General features: G+C 37.9%; 1 protein-coding gene across 1 annotated transcript; it reads right to left on the reverse strand.

Moving 5' to 3' along the window:
• Positions 1-14,952: 14,952 nt before the first annotated feature.
• Positions 14,953-15,900, reverse strand: Olr440 (olfactory receptor 440). Its single transcript, NM_001000282.1, is given in 1 exon segment — positions 14,953-15,900. A coding segment is annotated over 1 exon segment (948 nt).
• Positions 15,901-21,070: the final 5,170 nt, after the last annotated feature.

The raw sequence follows: 21,070 nt of genomic DNA on the forward strand, positions 1-21,070 counted from the left end.
AAATTCACGGTTTTTCATTAAGGAGATTACTTTTCCTGATGTCTTGAAGAGTCAAACGGACTGATATCTTGGATAAAAATGCAGAATCGTACCATTACATTTCAGCATATTAATCTACCAACTCTCTGTAGCTACAGTTATATACTTGAGATAAATTTATGTTTGACCTGATAATTCTATGTGGAATTTGAAAGGAAAATATGTCGAGAGAACAACTTGTCCTGCCCAACAGCAGAAGTTATTATAAAACAGTAATTATGACGACATCATGCAACTGTTCTGACGGTAGAAAAGCACGCTGGTGAGGCTGAGGAAAACAAACTGTGCAACCTTCCAAAGGAAGGAGGCAACCAACGGCCTCACCCAGCTATGACGCCTACAAACCACATCCGTAACCAGCATGGTACAGTAGCTCTGAGGTATAGTGGTGGCATGCAGACTTTGTCAGTATCCATCAGCTCTATAATTGCACTTAACACTTGCTCAACAAGACAGTAACCATGCCTGGTACTGGAAACCTAGCTAACTCCTCAGTGCTAGTGAAGTCCTGTGTCCTGGAGGGGAAGGTATAACCACCACTTTTCTAAGTCGGCATAACAATAATCTACACGTTTGTCCCAATAGCCATCGGTGAGTGTAGCTTTCATCCCTAATCAAGGAAACTTCGTTTTCATAGCAGAGGGAGATCACTGCAGAGAATGACAACCAATCAAAATGCAAAGTTGTGGAGTTCGGTCCTAGTAGATATGTCTATAAAACACGCCTGTACCTAAGACTCAGGAAACAATGCAAAGGAGGGGGTGGAAAGATTATAAAAGTCAGAGGATCAGGGAGGTTTTTCTTTCTGAGATTGCGTCTCCTAGCTACATCCCTAAAGTCTCACCAGCATGGCTTTCTAAACATGAGCTGAGCAAGGAGGAGGCCAATATACATGCCAGGGTGGAAAGCAAGCTGATGGGGCCTCAGTCCTACTCAAGTAACAATAGTCAACTCAAAAATACCGATAGTGGGAGAAATAGTTCTTTCCAGGGAAGAACACATCAACACCAATTGGTCAGTCTTAAAAACATGCATGCAAGTTATAGTATACAGACCGAGCAGGTTATATTTAGTAGTTTATATGTATATCTAATACGTAAATATAATAATAACTAATGAAAAAAGAGGCTATGAATTAGGTAGAGAGCAAGGAAGGGTATGGAGGAGGGTTTGGAGGGAGAAAAGGGAAGTGTAAAACCACAAAAATATTAAAATACACCGTGGTGCTATAAATACTTAGGAATATGAAGAAATAATATTGAATTCCAATTTTATGTGTTACAAAAGTTGTTTCCTAATGCATTTTGGATTTAAACATGTACATTTGTTTTTGATAAAAACAAAGTTGACTATTTGTGATAGCGATGCAGAAAAAGTTTAAATAAATTATAAAATAATGTAGAATATAGAAATTTTTGAGACTGGAGAGAGAACTCACAGGGTAAGAGAACTTGCTGTGTAATCACTGAGTTTAGATCCTAATATCCATGTAAAAAATTGGACACAGCTGCACAGGTTTCGGTAGCTTAAATAGGATTACAAGGATCTCTGTGGCTTAATGGCCACCACCCTATGTACAGGTAAATTAGAGTCTGCCTTTCAAAGAAGTAAGGAGCAAGACAGTCTACATTGTTCTCTGATGCACATACCCACCCACGCAGACATAGCTCTTCACCATCTGCACACAAAATAAAAAAGTAATCCCATTAAAATGCTGAACACTGGGGTTGGGGATTTAGCTCAGTGGTAGAGCGCTTGCCTAGGAAGCGCAAGGCCCTGGGTTCGGTCCCCAGCTCCAAAAAAAAAAAAAAGAAAATGCTGAACACTGTCAAAAGAAAAAAGATTGGAATGTAGTTATACATATAAGTAATAAAGATCCAGTATGTATAATTTTTATAAATTAATCTAATGGAAAATTTTATGAAAGATACGAACGAGGCAATTGTAGGAGAAAGAAAAACTAAGTGTGTAACAAAAGTATGAAAAGATATATGGCTCACCATTAATCAAGCAGTTATATATGAAAATTTCATTAAAATGGAATTTAATTCATCATTTTAAAGTGCTAAGTTTTGTTGAGAATTGTGGATACGCAGGAATGCATATATTTTTATTAGAAAAGTAAATTGGTTGTTACGTTAGAGACAATTTTGAAACAGTTAAAATAAACCTATGTTTCTACTTGTCAAATGTCTAATATAAGGTAAATATTAAAATAAATGACCACATAAACCAACCATTAATACTCATGTACATATATGTATGTTTGTACATGATGGTTCACAAACAGGAATGTCTAGTCTCATTTATTAGAGAAAGAAGTAAAGAAAACTATCAAGTCAATTGTTACAGATTTAACTATTCCAATGTAATCCCAAGTTAATAAAGTTTCAGAAATTCTCATGTCAGAAATGCCAGTCAGAGTTATGGGCAGCTCCACAGATGTTATGGTAAATTTTGAATAAGAATGTCTTTTCAGTGGTAGGCATATAACACTATATTTGCTGCTACTTTGAGGTTCTCTGGCTCTTTGAAATACCATGAGACAAGCAGAATAGGGTACATCTGTAAAAAAATATAATTAGGGGTACCATAATGATTTTGTATTAAAAACAGTACCTTTGGGGGTGGGTAACAACTTTCTAGAGCTGAGTAGATAAAGCACATGAGTACACACACACACACACAAACACACACACACACAAATGCACATGCACACACGCACACTCTCTCACACACAGAAACTGAATGTATTAGGGCATTTGCTAAACAAATGAATTCTAGCAAGAGAACTGGGAAAAGAATACCTGAATGTTCTGAGAGAATCAAACCCCTGATGAGTTCATATGCTTCCAAAGCTTCATTTAAAGTCAGAATTGTGCAGGTGTCCGGGGACAGACTGACCTTGGCTTGATTATCAGTCACAGCTTCTGAGTGATAGAGGACTTCACTCCTTCTGTCTCAGTTTTGTCTCCTGTATGGTGGGGTCACAGATTTACTTAAGGTGGCATGTTCCTTCTAATGATTTATGAAAGCAAATGATTAGAAACCAGGTTAATAAAACCACAGTAGCTTCATCCTACAGACTGATATGTGGACTCTCAAATTAAGATAAATATATACACTTATGGAAAGGTGCCCACATAATATTGCACACCGAGGAAAGGGTCTTTCAGTTTGATATGGACAGTGTGGAACATTCAAAATACATTGTATACAATTTTATTTCTTTCCTAATTTTCCTCTTTTCATCTTTTACTGTTACATTTTAAAATACAACATATTTTCCTAATATTTTTCCCCTCTCTTAGCTCCTACTATACTCTTCCCACTTCCCTAGCCACCCAACTTCATGTTTCTCCCTCCAAACAAAAACAAACAAAAAAGAAAATCAAGCAAACAAAAACTTCAGTAAGATGAAAAATCTAGACAAAGCAAAAAAAATGTGTACGTGTGCACACATATATACACACAAACACACACACACACACACACACACACACGCACACCCCATATAAAATCCTCAGAGTCTGTTTTGTGTTTATCAATTATTTGTGAGCACAAGGCCTGCCATAGAGTGTGCTTGATAGACCCAGTGACACTTCATTGGAAAAAACTGATTTTCCCTTTCCTAGCAGGTATCAATTACAAATAGCTTTGTGATTAGAGGGTAGGACTTTGTCTCCATTTCTCATTTCCATGATGGAATTCTGCCTGCTTTGAACCTCTGCAGGTCTATGTTTGCTGTCACATCGTCTTTGTGTTTGTATGTGCATCAGTTCTGTTGTCGGGAAGATGCTGCTTACATTGAGAACTGATAAAGTTTCTGCTTATTATTTTAGTCATGGGGTGGAAGAGAAAGAAAGATGATAGCTGATAGGTAGATAGATAGATAGATAGATAGATAGATAGAAAGATAGATGATAGAGATATTAAACCTGCAAACTCAGTTCATAATTTTCATTTTATGGCTGAAAGAAATTCACTCACCACAGGGCCAGTACTGAATGAGAGCTCAACACTCAGTCATACACATGCAAATAAAACACTAAGGGAGTTCAGACTCCTGTAATTTAGTCATTCAATCTTTTGTTTACTCTCATCCTCTCTGAACAGTTCAGTGTAATTCATTTTCTCCACTCAATTTCCATAATGGGACCAAGGAAGAAGTGGAACATTCTGGAACATAAGCTGAACCCTTTCGCATTCTACTACCTGCTCCAATGATGCACAGAAGACATTGGAAACCTCACTGGTTTTGCTTTCTTTAAATCATGGTTGCTTCCAGAGCCTCTGCAGCAGGCCCAGGATGATCATCAAGGTATCTTGAATGTCTCTTATCCATGAGGGAGTTCATAGTTTGGGGATAAGGGATCAATATTCACTCCCTTGAGAGCCAGAAGCTTCAGGAGCTGAGAGGAAATTGGATAAACAATATTCTGAAGTTATATGTTGCTGACTAAGTTTAAAATTTTTAGAGACCAATTTTCTTTCACTCTTATTATGAACTATTAGCTTTATTTTGTTGTTGTGCTGTCTTATTATTTAAAAATTGTTATTTCTTGTTATAAGCCAGGTTGAACACCTCTTCAAAATGAAGCCAAGGAATTGGGCTTAGCTTTAGATATAAAGCTTTGCTCATAAAAACCTGGGCTTTCTGAAACATGGAAAATATGATTCAAATTTAAGGGTATTCGAGATGTAGCCTTCTGGAGATATCAACACATTAGCCATCATTTATTAACCAAAACAAAATGTTAACTCATGATTATTTATTCCTTGACTCAGTAGATATTTATTTTCCAAACACATTCCTACATAAGGAGAATGTTTATTCTAGTTTCACATTACATAAATTATTTCAACTAGAAATCTCTGGGATGAGAAACTTTGAATTGTGTTTTGCCTACAGTGCTGTTATTAAATCTGAGATAATTGGTCTTCCAGGAACAAACTAACTTTAATGAGCCTGTAGCTTCTAGCTTACCTAGCAACTCTGGAAAAGGGAGATGTCATATATGCTGGCTGATTATCAGACAATGGATGCCCTCTACCTGGCACCCTATGCCTTTTTAAAGTAAGGGTAAGAAAAGAGTTGTAAGAGTGGAACATCAATAATGTAGAAGTATTTAAACATGAAAACAAAGGCTTCATGTCCTTAGAAATTATGTAAATCTTGTTGGCTAGACTTTTAAATATGGAGTGAGAGAAATCTCTTCCTTCCTTCCTTCCTTCCTTCCTTCCTTCCTTCCTTCCTTCCTCCCTCCCTCCCTCCCTCCCTCCCTCTCTCTCTCTGTCTCTCTCTTTCTCTCTTTCTTTCTTTCTTTCTTTCTTTCAATTAGATATATTTCTTTACTTACATTTCAAATGTTATTCCATTTCCCGATTTCCTGTCCATAAACCCCCTCCCCTTCCCTCTCGCATACAGGTATTCCCCCATCCATCCCCCTTACTGCCCCCCACCCCATATTCCCCTGCACTGGTGGTCCAACCTTGGCAGGACCAAGGGCTTCTCCTTCCTCTTGTGCCCCAACAAGGCCATTCTCTTGGCCTTTGCAGTTGGAGCCCTGGGTCAGTCCATGTATAGTCTTTCGGTAGTGGTTAAATCCTTGGAAGCTCTGGTTGGCTAGCATTGCTGTTCTTATGGGGTTGCAAGCTCCTTCAACTCTTTCAATCCTTCCTCTAATTTCCCCCAAGGGGCTCTTGTTCTTAGTTCAGTGGTTCGCTGCTGGCATTGACCTCTGTATTGGACATGCTCTGGATGTGTCTCTCAGGAGAGATCTATATCCAGTCCCTTTCTGCATGCATTTTTTACTGAACTTGAGTTCGATGCATGTGGAGTAGAGAGATTTTTCTTGTTCTAAAATTGCTCCTTCTTCCATGGCATCTCTTAACTTCTTGCCTCAGGAACATCTCTGCAGCCACAAAGGATGACTGATCTGAGTGAATATACGAACAATATCCGTTAAGTCTTCAGCCCCTGAAGGAGGGAGGAAGAACAGATATCTCAGTTTTCTTATCTTATAGAGGGAAAATTTTGAGGGACATTCTGTACTGTCCATTAAAGACATGGCGGAACAGTTCCAGTTTCACAATTTGTAACCAAGACAAATAATTCACTCCTGCTTGTATTGTCTCTGTTTCACTCTTCTTCCAGTTATTTTCTGTGGTTTAGGACAAAAACCTTCAAAAACCTTCCCTTGGGCCTCTATGACCAGCCTTACATTTGATATGCTGTACAACTCTTTTGAGCTAAGTGTTGAAATCACTGTTCTCAATTAACCTGGACCAGGAGGTCATTTCTCAGTGATAGGTTCCTCAGAGAAAGGACCAAAAGACCAAGATAAGGAGATAAAAAAAATCTGGGGTTGAGAGGACTTTCATAAGCTATGGCTTATGCCAAAGAAACATATTAAGAAGTACAACAGAGTTTATAGAAAGCTATCATCCAGTGGGAAGAAGTCAACAGGAGGATAATTAAGCAGTGTTGCACAAAGGGAGCACGTGGTATCCCGTTACAGACGGACCACATGATGGCCATTGAACTGATAAATCCATCCTCTTCAGAGGGACCAGAGAAGTTTCCAGAAACAAAACCTTAACTCCTTTGAGGCCCTGACATCAGACCCAGACTGGGCCTTGACAAGTTTGCCTCTGGGCAAGGACACAGGACTATGCTCTTTTTGTGCTTTCATCAGGGTCTTTGAGAAATCTTTGAATTGATCTGACTCACCAACTTCCCCAAGATAATAGCATGAAGAGTAACATCATTGGGATATGATCATGATGAGACTATACCATCCGTCCCAATGATGAGGTTTACATTTATCTGTCACAAAAGGTATTGTTTCCACTCTCTGATGCTGTGCCAGGATGCAATACACCAAGAAGAGAATCTGCAGCAGACCTAACTGTGTTGGTACCTTAAATCAGACATCTGGCTTTGAGACATACATTTCTTTTTTTATGGGCTAGAGAGATAGCTTGTCACTTAGTAGCACTGGTTCTCCTGGACACATGTCCAATTTCCAGCACTGGTATGTAGACTATCATAGGATTTCTGTTGCTGTGATGAAATGCTGTGACCAAAAAGCAAATTGGGGAGGAAAGGGTTTATTTGCTTTATACTTCCAAATTGCTGTTAATCATCAAAGGGGGTCAGGACAGGTACTTTAATATGGCAGGAGCCTGGGGGTAGGAACTGATGCAGAGGCTATGGAGGGGTGCTGTTTACTGGCTTGCTTCCCCCGACTTGCTCAGCTTTATTTCTTATAGAACCCAGAATCACTAAAGCAGGGAGAGAACCACCAATGATGGGCTGGGCCCTACTCCGTCAATCATTAAAATAATGCCTTATGGAGCCATCTTCCAACTGATGTCCCCTCCTTTCAGATAGCTTAGTTTGTGTGTCAAGCTGACATAAGTCTAGGCAGCACAACTGACCTCTTGTCAACTTGACACTCAAAAGCATCACTATTAAGCAACCCCTTTCCTTTCTTATTCATCCCTAAGCTCTCACATTAAAACATAAATAAAATGATTTATTTATTAATGACAACAGATTCTTTTCTCATACAATTCATCCTAACCACAGTTTTCCCTTCCTTCATTCCTCCCAGCTCCCCTATATTTCCTCTTTCTTCCAGACCCACTCCTCCTCTGTTTCCCTTCAGAAAGAAGCAGGCCTCCAAGAGACAACAACCAAACACAACAAAACAAGATACAATAAGACAAAGCAAAAGCCTTTATATTGAGTCTGGACAAGCCAATATACTAGGAGGGAAAGAACAGGTAAAAGAGTCAGAAACACACATGTTCCCACTAGTAGGAATTCCCCACACACCAAGCTAACAGCCATAACATATGCACAGAGGAACTGGTGTAGACCTATGCATGTCTCAGGCTTCCTGCCTTAGTCAATGTGAACCCATATGAGCCGTTAGTTGATTTGGTTGACCATGTTCTGTGGGAGTCCTCTATTTCCCCTGGTTTCTACAATCTCTCCCTCTTATGTGGGAATTTCTTGATCTTCAAGGGGAAGGACCGGATGTAAACCTTCAACATATGCTAAGGGAGAGAGCTTCTGGTTGTGGATCTCTGTACCCACTCCCATGTGCTCCTGGAGGAAGCCTTTTTGATAATGACTGGGCAAGGCACTGATCTATGAATATAGTAGAGTATCGTTAGAAATTATTTCATTGATTGTTTGTTTGTTTGTTTGTTTGTTTTTTGCCAGTCATGCTTGGTTCTCTACTAGATCTCTGGGCAATCCAGTCTTTGATTCCTGGCCATTCAGAGAGTATCAGATATGGGTTCCTTCTTGTGGCATGGGACACAAGTTAGACCAGTCACTAGTTGGTCATTCTCACAAGTTCTATGTCTCCATTGCTATGGGTATAGGTGGGATAGATTATAGGTCAAAGGTTTTTAGGCTGCGTCGGTGTTTCAGTCTCACCACTGGAAGTCTTGCCTGGTTACAGTGGATGGCTGGTTTAGCCTTCAAATCCTCCATTGCTAGGAGCAATTCCACTAAAATCAGGAACATGACAAGGTTGCCCACTCTCTATTCATAGTACATGAAGTTTTAGGTAAAACAATAAGGAGATCAAGGGTGATACAAATTGAAAAGAAGTCAAAGTTTGGTTATTTGTGATGAATAACCCTAAAAATGTCACCAAGTAACTCCTGATAAACATTTCAGGCAAATGGGTTAGAATGGCATCTGTGGTATCTTAGAGTCTGCAGGACATCTGTCTAGGCCCTCCTCCTGGCTTTTAGTGACTCTATTGAGAAATAAGGCATAATTCTAACAGGTCTGCCTTTATATGTTACTTCATTGTTTTCTTTTCAGCTTTTAATAGTCTTTCTTTGTTCTATATGCCTAGTGTTTTGATTATTATTTGGTGAGGGGACTTTCTCTTCTCATCCAATGTACTTGGTGTTCTGTATGCTTCTTGTACCTTTATAGGTATCTCCCTTTTTAAAGGAAACTTTTCTTCTATGATTTTGTTGAAAATATTTTCTGGGCCTTTAAGATGGGGTTCTTCTCCTTCCTCTATTCCTATTATTCTTAGATTTAGCCTTTTTTAGTGTCACAGATTTCCTTGCTATTTTGTCTCAAGAAATTTTAGATTTAACATTTTTTGCCTGATTTATCCTTTTTTTGTATTATATCTTCACTCTCTGATATTCTTTTTTTTCTCTTCCATTTCTTGTATTCTGTTGATGAAATTTGCCTCTCTAGTTCCTGTTCACATTCCTAAATTCTTTATTTCCAGGATTCCATCAGTTCATGCTTTCTCCATTGCTTCTATTTCCACTTTGGGGTCTTGAATGACTATTACTTATTTCACCCAGTTGTGTTTTTCTGGCTTTCTTAGAGGGATTTATTCATCTCCTCCCATTGTTCATTTGTATTTTGCTGACTTTCTTTAAGGTATTTATTCATTTTCTCTTAAAGGACTTTTATTATCTTTAAAAAGTTTTAAGGTTTTTTTCTTGTACTTCAGCTATATTGGATTATTCTGGACCTAGTAGCATAGCTGGGCTCTGGTGGGGATATATCACCCTGGTGGGGATAAATAACCCTGACTGTTATTTATTGTGCTCTTATGTTGACTTTTAGGCATTTGGATATGGGATGACTATAAGCTTACGTGTTGATTTCTGGGTTTCTCTTTCTTGTGTGTATATTTTGTTCCTTAGTTTCTGTTTCTTCTCTGGATTTTCAAAGTGTGTTGGCTTGTGTTGCCTGTTTTACAGGCCTGATCCTGTGGTGTGTTCAGCATGAGTACTTGCTAGTTTGGGAGGCTGGAGGAAGAAAGGCCAGCAGGGGATTGATTGTGTGGGGGACATACAGGAGAGGTGGGCTGGTCAGAGGGGAGGCTGCAGCTGGTGGTTTGTTGCAGTGCTGGGGTAATCTTGAGGACTGAGTCTAGGGGAGTAAAGAGTGGAGGTTCATAGATAACAAGTAACTTTAAAAGTTCCACAGTCTTTACAAACTCAAACATGTTAAAATTTCAGTTTTTTTAAAATATTGAATTTCTGTAAAATCTAAAATCTCTGTTTAAACTTCAAAATCTTTCAGCTGTGGGCTCTTGTAAAAATCAGAATTAGAGTAAATACCTTCTTCATGAGAGAAAAACCAGGGCACAGTCACAATCTGAACCAAGCAAAATCAAGCTCCAACAGTATAAATAAATCAATGTCCAATTATCTGGGGTTCACTCATGCTTTTCTGGACTCCTCCAAGGAACCTGACTCTCTTTTCTAGCTCTGTCCTCTGTTGCCATCCCACGTCCCCACAGTATCTTCTAGGTTCCAGCTAGCTCCACACTACTGTAGCTGCTGTTCTTGGTGGACTGGCATCTCCAAAATGCTGGAGTCTTCTGCTTAAACTAGGATACACTTCCACGAACTGGTGGGCAGTATGTGTGGAGCATTCTGTTCCTAGGAAACTCTCTTCAGTTTCTGTGTCCAGAATTTCACTGAAGATTGAAAACAGGAATGGATCAGCAAGGAAGCCTGAAAATACTTTCAGTTTCTAGCCTGAACTTAGCATAGAATATCCCAAACTCCTACAATAAGTCACTTTGTTGAACTAAGCATGGGATGCTGGGAGAGCAGTTCAGTTTACTGATAGTGTACTTTATCACTTCATGGGAAATGAGTGATGCTGTCTGTTTGCATTCTTCGTATAGTCATTTAAAAACTTAAACATACCCTTAATGAGACCTAACAAAGTCAGTCAACCATTGTATGTAAGGCATAAATTAACATGTTTCTTGGCACAACACAGATTCAATTTGAGTATTTTTCATATGTAAATAAGAAAGATGAGTCATGTCTGGTGAGGTATCAGTAGAGTGAATACAGAGTTTATGCAGAATATTGCTATCCATAAAGCTTACCTCAGTCTTTGAAGGTCAGAGTTGTATTGAGGCTTCATAACATATAATCAATAGGAAAATCAGTGAGATTTCAATAGATGCTAAGAGCATTTTTCTTTTTCCTCTTTCTTCCTTCCTTCCTTCCTCTCTTTCTTTCTTTCTTTCTTTCTTTCTTTCTTTCTTTCTTTCTTTCTTTCCTCCTTTCTTTCTTTCTCTTTCTTTCTCTCTCTCTTTCTTTCTTTCTTTCTTTCTTTCTTTCTTTCTTTCTTTCTTTCTTTCTTTCTTTCTTTCTTTCTTTCTTTCTTCCTTTTTTTGAATAAGAGAACTGTCAGCAGAGAGAATTGAGTGCCAGGATGGCACTTCGCACAGTGACAGTGTAATGAAGATACTGAAATATCTGAAGCCAGTCTCTTTTTTTTTTTTTATTTTTTTTTTTTTATTTTTTTTTATTAACTTGAGTATTTCTTATATACATTTCGAGTGTTATTCCCTTTCCCGGTTTCCGGGCAAACATCCCCCTCCCCCCTCCCCTTCCTTATGGGTGTTCCCCTCCCAACCCTCCCACCATTGCCGCCCTCCCCCCAAGACTAGTTCACTGGGGGTTCAGTCTTAGCAGGACCCAGGGCTTCCCCTTCCACTGGTGCTCTTACTAGGATATTCATTGCTACCTATGGGGTCAGAGTCCAGGGTCAGTCCATGTATAGTCTTTAGGTAGTGGCTTAGTCCCTGGAAGCTCTGGTTGCTTGGCATTGTTGTACTTTTGGGGTCTCGAGCCCCTTCAAGCTCTTCCAGTTCTTTCTCTGATTCCTTCAATAGGGGACCTATTCTCAGTTCAGTGGTTTGCTGCTGGCATTCGCCTCTGTATTTGCTGTATTCTGGCTGTGTCTCTCAGGAGCGATCTACATCCGGCTCCTGTCGGTCTGCACTTCTTTGCTTCATCCATCTAGTCCAATTGGGTGGCTGTATATGTATGGGCCAAATGTGGGACAGGCTCTGAATGGGTGTTCCTTCAGTCTCTGTTTTAATCTTTGCCTCTCCCTTCCCTGCCAAGGGTATTCTTTTTCCTCATTTAAAGAAGGAGTGAAGCATTCACATTTTGATCATCCGTCTTGAGTTTCGTTTGTTCTAGGGATCTAGGGTAATTCAAGCATTTGGGCTAATAGCCACTTATCAATGAGTGCATACCATGTATGTCTTTCTGTGATTGGGTTAGTTCACTCAGGATGATATTTTCCAGTTCCAACCATTTGCCTACGAATTTCATAAACTCGTTGTTTTTGATAGCTGAGTAGTATTCCATTGTGTAGATGTACCACATTTTCTGTATCCATTCCTCTGTTGAAGGGCATCTGGGTTCTTTCCATTTTCTGGCTATTATAAATAAGGCTGCGATGAACATAGTGGAGCACGTGTCTCTTTTATATGTTGAGGCATCTTTTGGGTATATGCCCAAGAGAGGTATAGCTGGATCCTCAGGCAGTTCAATGTCCAATTTTCTGAGGAACCTCCAGACTGATTTCCAGAATGGTTTTACCAGTCTGCAATCCCACCAACAATGGAGGAGTGTTCCTCTTTCTCCACAACCTCGCCAGCATCTGCTGTCACCTGAGTTTTTGATCTTAGCCAATCGCACTGGTGTGAGGTGAAATCTCAGGGTTGTTTTGATTTGCATTTCCCTTATGACTAAAGATGTTGAACATTTCTTTAGGTGTTTCTCAGCCATTCGGCATTCCTCAGCTGTGAATTCTTTGTTTAGCTCTGAACCCCATTTTTTAATAGGGTTATTTGTTTCCCTGCGGTCTAACTTCTTGAGTTCTTTGTATATTTTGGATATAAGGCCTCTATCTGTTGTAGGGTTGGTAAAGATCTTTTCCCAATCTGTTGGTTGCCGTTTTGTCCTAACCACAGTGTCCTTTGCCTTACAGAAGCTTTGCAGTTTTATGAGATCCCATTTGTCAATTCTTGATCTTAGAGCATAAGCCATTGGTGTTTTGTTCAGGAAATTTTTTCCAGTGCCCATGTGTTCCAGATGCTTCCCTAGTTTTTCTTCTATTAGTTTGAGTGTGTCTGGTTTGATGTGGAGGTCCTTGATCCACTTCGACTTAAGCTTTGTACAGGGTGATAAGCATGGATCGATCTGCATTCTTCTACATGTTGCCCTCCAGTTGAACCAGCACCATTTGCTGAAAATGCTATCTTTTTTCCATTGGATGGTTTTGGCTCCTTTGTCAAAAATCAAGTGACCATAGGTGTGTGGGTTCATTTCTGGGTCTTCAATTCTATTCCATTGGTCTATCTGTCTGTCTCTGTACCAATACCATGCAGTTTTTATCACTATTGCTCTGTAATACTGCTTGAGTTCAGGGATAGTGATTCCCCCTGAAGTCCTTTTATTGTTGAGGATAGCTTTAGCTATCCTGGGTTTTTTGTTATTCCAGATGAATTTGCAAATTGTTCTGTCTAACTCTTTGAAGAATTGGATTGGTATTTTGATGGGGATTGCATTGAATCTGTAGATTGCTTTTGGTAAAATGGCCATTTTTACTATATTAATCCTGCCAATCCATGAGCATGGGAGATCTTTCCATCTTCTGAGGTCTTCTTCAATTTCTTTCTTCAGTGACTTGAAGTTCTTATTGTACAGATCTTTTACTTGCTTGGTTAAAGTCACACCGAGGTACTTTATATTATTTGGGTCTATTATGAAGGGTGTCGTTTCCCTAATTTCTTTCTCGGCTTGTTTCTCTTTTGTATAGAGGAAGGCAACTGATTTATTTGAGTTAATTTTATACCCAGCCACTTTGCTGAAGTTGTTTATCAGCTTTAGTAGTTCTCTGGTGGAACTTTTGGGATCACTTAAATATACTATCATATCATCTGCAAATAGTGATATTTTGACCTCTTCTTTTCCGATCTGTATCCCTTTGATCTCCTTTTGTTGTCTGATTGCTCTGGCTAGAACTTCAAGAACTATATTGAATAAGTAGGGAGAGAGTGGGCAGCCTTGTCTAGTCCCTGATTTTAGTGGGATTGCTTCAAGTTTCTCTCCATTTAGTTTAATGTTAGCAACTGGTTTGCTGTATATGGCTTTTCTGAAGCCAGTCTCTTGGCACACAACAAAGCAGTGGGTTTCTGTTTTGTCTGTTCTAAAGCTGTTCGTCTGCATAAAATAATTTGTATACATTTTACAAATGAATGAGTAAGAACACATTTTTAGTGCTATTTTTTCTAGGTTATCTCACTTGGGATAGAAATAGAAAGTGTTTGTGTTGTTACAGTTAACAGGGAAGTTTAAGGTAGATTGAAAAGTGAAGAAGTTACTAGCGAAAAAATAATATAAAGTGCCAGGGAATGTAATAATGATGAGGATGTGAGTTGGAAGGGGCAGTTTGAATTGCACGACATTTAAAAATAAATATATTTATTTCATATTCAGATGATTGTAGTAATTTGAATAGAACTTACAAAAGACCCCATGGTAAGCAACTTATGAAACTCCAGGAGAAAATAATGAAATTAAATGTTAATATTTATTATATACAGCAAAATGTTTTTCTAGTCATTTACGAAATGGTTCTCTGTGACCCTTTAGTACAGTTCCTCATGTTGTAGGGATCCCCAACCATAAAATTATTTTGTTGCTACTTAATAACTGTAATTTTGCTACTGTTATAAATTGAAATGTAAGTATCTGATATACAATATCTAAAAGGGTCACTACCTACAGGTTGAGAACCACTACTTTAACGTATTTAAATTATTTTAAATAGTATTTCATAAAGGAAGTTTTTAAAAATATACTTGTCAATATCTATAATAATCTTCATAAATTCCTCTTCATGACAGTGTGAAACATAAATTTCAAACTATGAGTTTTAAATATGTTTCAGGAGAAGTAATTGATTATTTCATATATTATATGATTTAATGCATTAATGGGGTAGTCATCATTTAGGAACTGGCTGGTTCAAATATCACAAGTTGTAATTGAACAATTATACTAATAATTTGATATGGTAAATTTTTATTTCTGTGGGCCAGACCTAAATAACTTTTTTCTTGTCAATTTTATCGCATCTTTGACCTCCTTATTTCTCAAGCTATAGATCAGAGGGTTCAGCATGGGAATCACAATACCATAAAACACAGAGGCCACTTTCATGTTCTCCTCAGAATTTTCCGAATGAGGCTGTAAGTACATGTAAGCAAGGGTTCCATAGAAAATGGTGACTGCTGTCAGGTGGGAGGCACATGTGGAGAAAGTTTTCTTCCTCCCTGCAGTAGAGGACATCTTTAGAATAGCAGCCATGATGTATATGTAAGAGAAGATAACAACCAACACAGTGAATATCAGGTTAAATCCAACAAAGAAAATAAGAAGTCTGATATTGGTGTCAATGTTAGAGCAGGAAAGGCTAATAATTGGGGGGACATCACAGAAAAAGTGATTGATGTGATTAGATTTACAGTATGACAATGAAAATGTAAATCCTGTGTGTACTGAAGAATTTATTGATCCAATGAGATAGGAGCCAGCTACCATCTGGATGCAGACTTTTCGGGACATGAGTATAGGATAATGAAGTGGTTTGCAGATGGCTACATAGCGGTCTACTGCCATAGCTGCCAGGAGGTAGCAGTCACAAGTAGCAAAGATTGCATAGATCAGTAGTTGCACTACACACCCTCCAAATGATATGGATCTGTCTTCCACTACAAAGTTTTGTAACATCTTGGGAGTAATAGCAGATGTATAACAGATATCAACAAAAGCTAGGTGTTGTAGGAAGAAGTACATGGGGGTCTGAAGTCTGGAGTCAGTGTGGATAAGGAGAATCATCCCAGTGTTGCCCAGCATGGATGTCACGTAGATAACAAGAAACACAATGAAGAGGACATATTGAATATCATGCCGGACTCCAAATCCCAGGAGATAGAAGCCCTTGACTTCAGTCTCATTATATTGTATCATTGTCACTGAAAATCTGGAGAACACTAAGAAGAGGAGGGACAAAGAAGATCTCAGTAATTTGATTTTTAAAATATCAACAGTTTGTTCCATTTTAGTTTTATTCAAGTTGGCTTTTCCTGAAAAACACTCATATTTGTCAATTTCCAAAGAGTCTTTTATATCTATGATGTGAAGTCACTTTATAAATTAATGTATTTGAGCCATTATTCATCTTAAAATGGAGAACACTTCTTAAAAACAAGTAAAAATATCCCTATTTACAGATAATGTTCTCTATACCTAAAAGACCACACAGACTCTATCAGAAAATACTTAGATTCACTGATAGTTACTGTGTTGGTCATAAACACTTTCATTAAAGTTGCAGGATACAAAATCAACATATAAAATTAGTAGTTTTTAATATATGCACACAGTGAAATTATTAAGATCAAACTTAGGAAAGATAATCATTCACAATAGATTAAAATGTATCTCGGAATAAATGTAAGCATGAAAATGAAAACTTTAAGACAAGGTGGGAAGAAACTGAAGAATAGATATAGAATAACCTTCCATGATCCTAGATTGGTAGAATTAATTTGTGAAAAGTCTATATTTCCAAAAGTTTTCTATATATTCAATGCAACACCCACCAAAATTCTAATTATATTCTTCATAGCACCAGGAAAACCACAATTCTTACAAGAACACAAAGGCCAGCTACAGCCAAAGCAATCCTAAGTAGAAAAGACACATCTGGTGGTTTTATCACACCTGACCTCACAATGGAACCATAGTGACAAAAGCCTGGACTAGCACAAATGCAGAAGCATAGACCAATAGAACATAGAACTGAGAAATAGATAGAAGCATGAACCAATAGAACATCGCTCCGAAGAATAAACCCATGCAGTCATGATCATCTGATTTTTGACAAAGTTGTCAAAACATTTTGGGAAAGAAAGTCCATTCAACAAATTGTGTGGGTGAAACGGAATGCCAACTTGTATAAAATTATAATTAGTTTCTTATATTTCACCCTGCTCAATGTTATATAAAGTAGATCAAAGAATGCTGAAACCTCAAAGTTAGAGAAAATGGACAAAATGTTTCAATATTTAAGTATTCATAAGAACCCTCTGAACATAGTTCCAGTAGGACAGGAAGTATCCAGAAAAACTAATGTGGCTATAGGAACTTAATAAGGTTCTGCACAGCAAAGGAGACTATGAGCAGAGTAAACAGACAGGAAAAATAAGAAACTCTTTAGTTGTACCTATGTATTGACAAGGGTCAATATATAGAATATATGAAGGACTTAAAAAGTTAAACATTAAGAACCCCTAAATTTCTAAGTAACAAATGTTTTAATAATTATAACAGATGTTCTTAGAAGAAATAAAAGTGGTCAATACATACATTAAAATAGTTTTGAATATGCCTAGCTGTGAAAGAAATACAAATTAAAACTGCTGTGAGATTTCATCTCAGTCTTGAAAGAATGGGTATCACCAAGAAAAGCGAGATAACAAATAATGCCAAGGATTAGGGAAAGAACTCTTACTTACTGCTTATGTGAGTATAACCAAGCAATGACATTTTGGAAATCTGTATGGAGAGTTTTGAAAACCATAATGTATCAAAACACAGTGTGTGGACAGTCACAATGTATACAATCTACAAAACACTGCTGCTCTGAAGGCTCAATTAACAGTGCAGCAGAAGAGGCAGAAAGATTCTAAGAGCCAGAAGAATGGGGGCTTTGATGTGAGACCGTGTCTCCTAGTAACATCAGATATGACACCTGTCAAGTCTTACAAACATTGCCCAAACAGGAACTGAATAAGAATGACACCAATGTACATGCCAAAGTAGAAAAAGCCCATGAGGCCTAATCCCTATGCAAAGAACTAAGGTCTAATGAAGGAAAGCTAGAACTGATCATCCCCAGCGAAGAACACACCAATAGGTTGTCCAGTGCCAAATGGTCAGCCCTGAAAACATACATATAAGTAACAATATATGAACTGTGCAGGCTGTATTTATAGAACGACTATATACATATGCATTCAATAACAATTAATAAAAAAAAGAGGTCATGAATTTGATGGATATATGAGAGGGTTTAGAGGGAGGAAATGGAAGAAAGAAATGTTGCAATTATATTATCTCAAAAAATAATAAAAAAATAGAATTACTGAACTGTGTATCTAGAGCATTCCTGAGCATACGCCTAGAGAACTATATATGTCATCACAGATACACTTACACGTCCAAGTTTATTGTTCTCATATTCATAATAGCAAAAATATGGAACCTGCCTAGATGATCCACAGACAAGGGATTATGGAATTATGGTACATATATTCAATATATATTTATTTATCATAGAAAAATGAAAATAAATGGATAAAATCGGAAAAAATACAGATACAAATAGTATGAAAAAGAAACCTACTTCCTAATACATCAGATAATTTTTGAAGATGCATTTAGCAGAATTCAACACCTGATCATGACTTTAAAAAGTTTAAACTTTATGTTTTTTTTTCCCCCGGAGCTGGGCCTTGCTCTTGCTGGGCAAGGGCTCTACCACTGAGCTAAATACCCAACCCATAAACTTTATGAATAAATGGAATATTTTCAATTTGATGAAGAGCATTTACAAATATAAATGTTTGCCTCCTTAGATAAACACACTATCATCAATGCCATTCCTTGTGTTTATGGAAATTCTAGTTAGTAGAATGAGGGCAGAAGAGGAATCAGAATCATAGAAGTCAGAGAGGAAGAAATCCACATGTGTGTAAGTGACACAAACAATACAGAAAATTCCAAGGAATCTACCATTTTCTAGAGTTCACAAGTCACTTCAGCAAAGTTTCGGAACACAATATGACTATAAAGAAATCAGTTTTCTGCATATTCGTAGTGGAAGATGGGAGATTAAATTAAAGTCTCCTTTGTAGTCACTAAAGTAGAAGTAATTAAGTATAAATGTGGTCATATGTGCATAGGATTAGCGTGATGAATCTCGGAAACAATGATGAAGAAAAACAAAGATCTACATATGTCAACAAACTGTATGGGCTAAAAATCTGTATAATGAGGTGTTAATTTGAAATCAACACACAATAGACACAATTCCCAATCTGTCACATTTTTCTCTAGGTATAGAGTAGAATATTCTACAATAGTTGCTATATTATCTAAGCAAGACTTCCCAAAGAATAAACTATAGTGAGCCAGTAATGCTGTCAGGATTTATCCTGGCTTTGTATAACTAAACAATGTGATATTGGTAAATGGGTTGACACACAGAAGAAGAGCAGAGAAAGCCCAGAAAACAATATACATAGGTCTAGCCCACTGATTTTTATAAAAATGCAAAAGCCATTTAGTAGGATTCTAGAATGCTTGATCATTTCAGTGGGTGGGTGGATGGGTGGGGGAACACCCTCACAGAAGCAGAGGGAGGAGGGAATGGAATTTATGGCAGGAAACTGGGAAAGGGGATAACATTTGAAATGTAAATAAAAATATCCAAGAGAGAGAGAGAGAGAGAGAGGGAGAGAAAGAGCGAGAGAGAGAGAGAGAGAGAGAGAGAGAGAGAACCCACAGTAAAAAATATCAACTCAAAATTACATCATAAATAAAAATTAACTCAAAATAGATCATATATTTAAAGCTAACATAAGAAACATGATTTTTGATGGGTGGTGGAATACTCTTATGTGGGAGGGGGAGGGGGAGGGGATAGGGGGCTTATGGACAGGAAACCAGGAAAAGGAACATTTGAAATGTAAATGAAGAAATATATCCGATAAAAATTAAATTAAATTAAATTAAAGAAACAGGATTTCTTTTCACGATGTGATTTCTTTTTGTAGCCTTGGAATTCACTCTGTAGGCCAGACTGGTGTCAAACTCAGAGATCTGCCTGCCTCTGCCTCTCAAGTGCTGGGATTAAAGGCATGTCCCCCACCACCCAGCTAAGCCATTACTTTTTAATAAAATAATATAAAGTAAAATATTGAAGTCAGAGAACATAGCAGAGAGCTCTTAAACATTATATACAAAGGTTTTATCATGTTATATAAGATGTAACAATTGAGAAAAATTGGGCAGTATGGGTTAATAGGTATGAATAAGTAAATCAAACATAATGAAAAATTTCAACTAGCTAAAAACAAGTTTGAGTCTGAAAAAGGATATTACCATGGGAGAAAAGATGTTCATTACTCATAGTTGAAAAAAGAATCTTACCTAAGGTACATAAAGAACTCTCAAAATATATTAGACGCGTGTAGTATCAATTGGTTTCTAAATTGGAAGTATTTGCTCTCATGTTCTTAGCATTAACCGTCAGCATTTAGATTCCAAGCCCTAAGCATTTTGTTACATCACCAGTGACGGAAAACACCCTCTTGGTTCTGTGAGCCATGCTTTACTCTGACCAAAGTACTTTGCCTTGTCAGTTCCTTCACACACGGAAGAGATGTATAACGGTGGTGAGCATGGAGTTGTTTGCTTTACTTACACCAGAGTTGCTCCAATTCACCGAGTGGAGCCGGAGCAGGCTGATTGCCTACCAGGTTTCTCTTGAGTGTTTTTTTCCTCTTTGGGGAGTTTATTACTGGGCCTAAGGGATTGATTCTCTTGAGAATATGAGCTCTCAGGGACTAAGGTGGCATTGGATAAACAACATTCTCTAGTGATTTTCGGATGAAGTGATTTAAACTTTCTAGAGATGGTGATACATTAGATGTTATTTCCAGAAAAGATAATCTTTTTTGTTCCTTGCTGCTTTGAAACAAAATTGAAGTTTATTAAGAAAAACTTTACCCTATCCGACCCCACCCCTTGCAATGGGCAAAGTGACACCACGTTGGTGGTCCTGTTCTTATAGCAGTCAGGGACAGAGCAGGTGGCAGTCAGTTGTTTATCTTTGCTTGATGCCTGGCTTGGTGGCCAAAGCTGACGTATGCCTGGTACTCATAAAATTCAAATCAAGCCAAATCAAATCAAATCAAATCAAATCAAATCAAATCAAGCCAACCAAATCTAGGCAGCTGCAGCGCAGGAGGAGGAAGACAGACAGAGACCTGTGGACTGCTATGCCACCCACAGACTTGACCTCAAGCACATAGCATCGGTGGGTCATAGACACCTGCTTGTCTCCGTGATT

The sequence above is a fragment of the Rattus norvegicus genome, chromosome 3 (genome assembly GCF_021556685.1).
Source record: "Rattus norvegicus strain SHRSP/BbbUtx chromosome 3, alternate assembly SHRSP_T2T, whole genome shotgun sequence".
Classification (NCBI taxonomy): domain Eukaryota; kingdom Metazoa; phylum Chordata; class Mammalia; order Rodentia; family Muridae; genus Rattus; species Rattus norvegicus.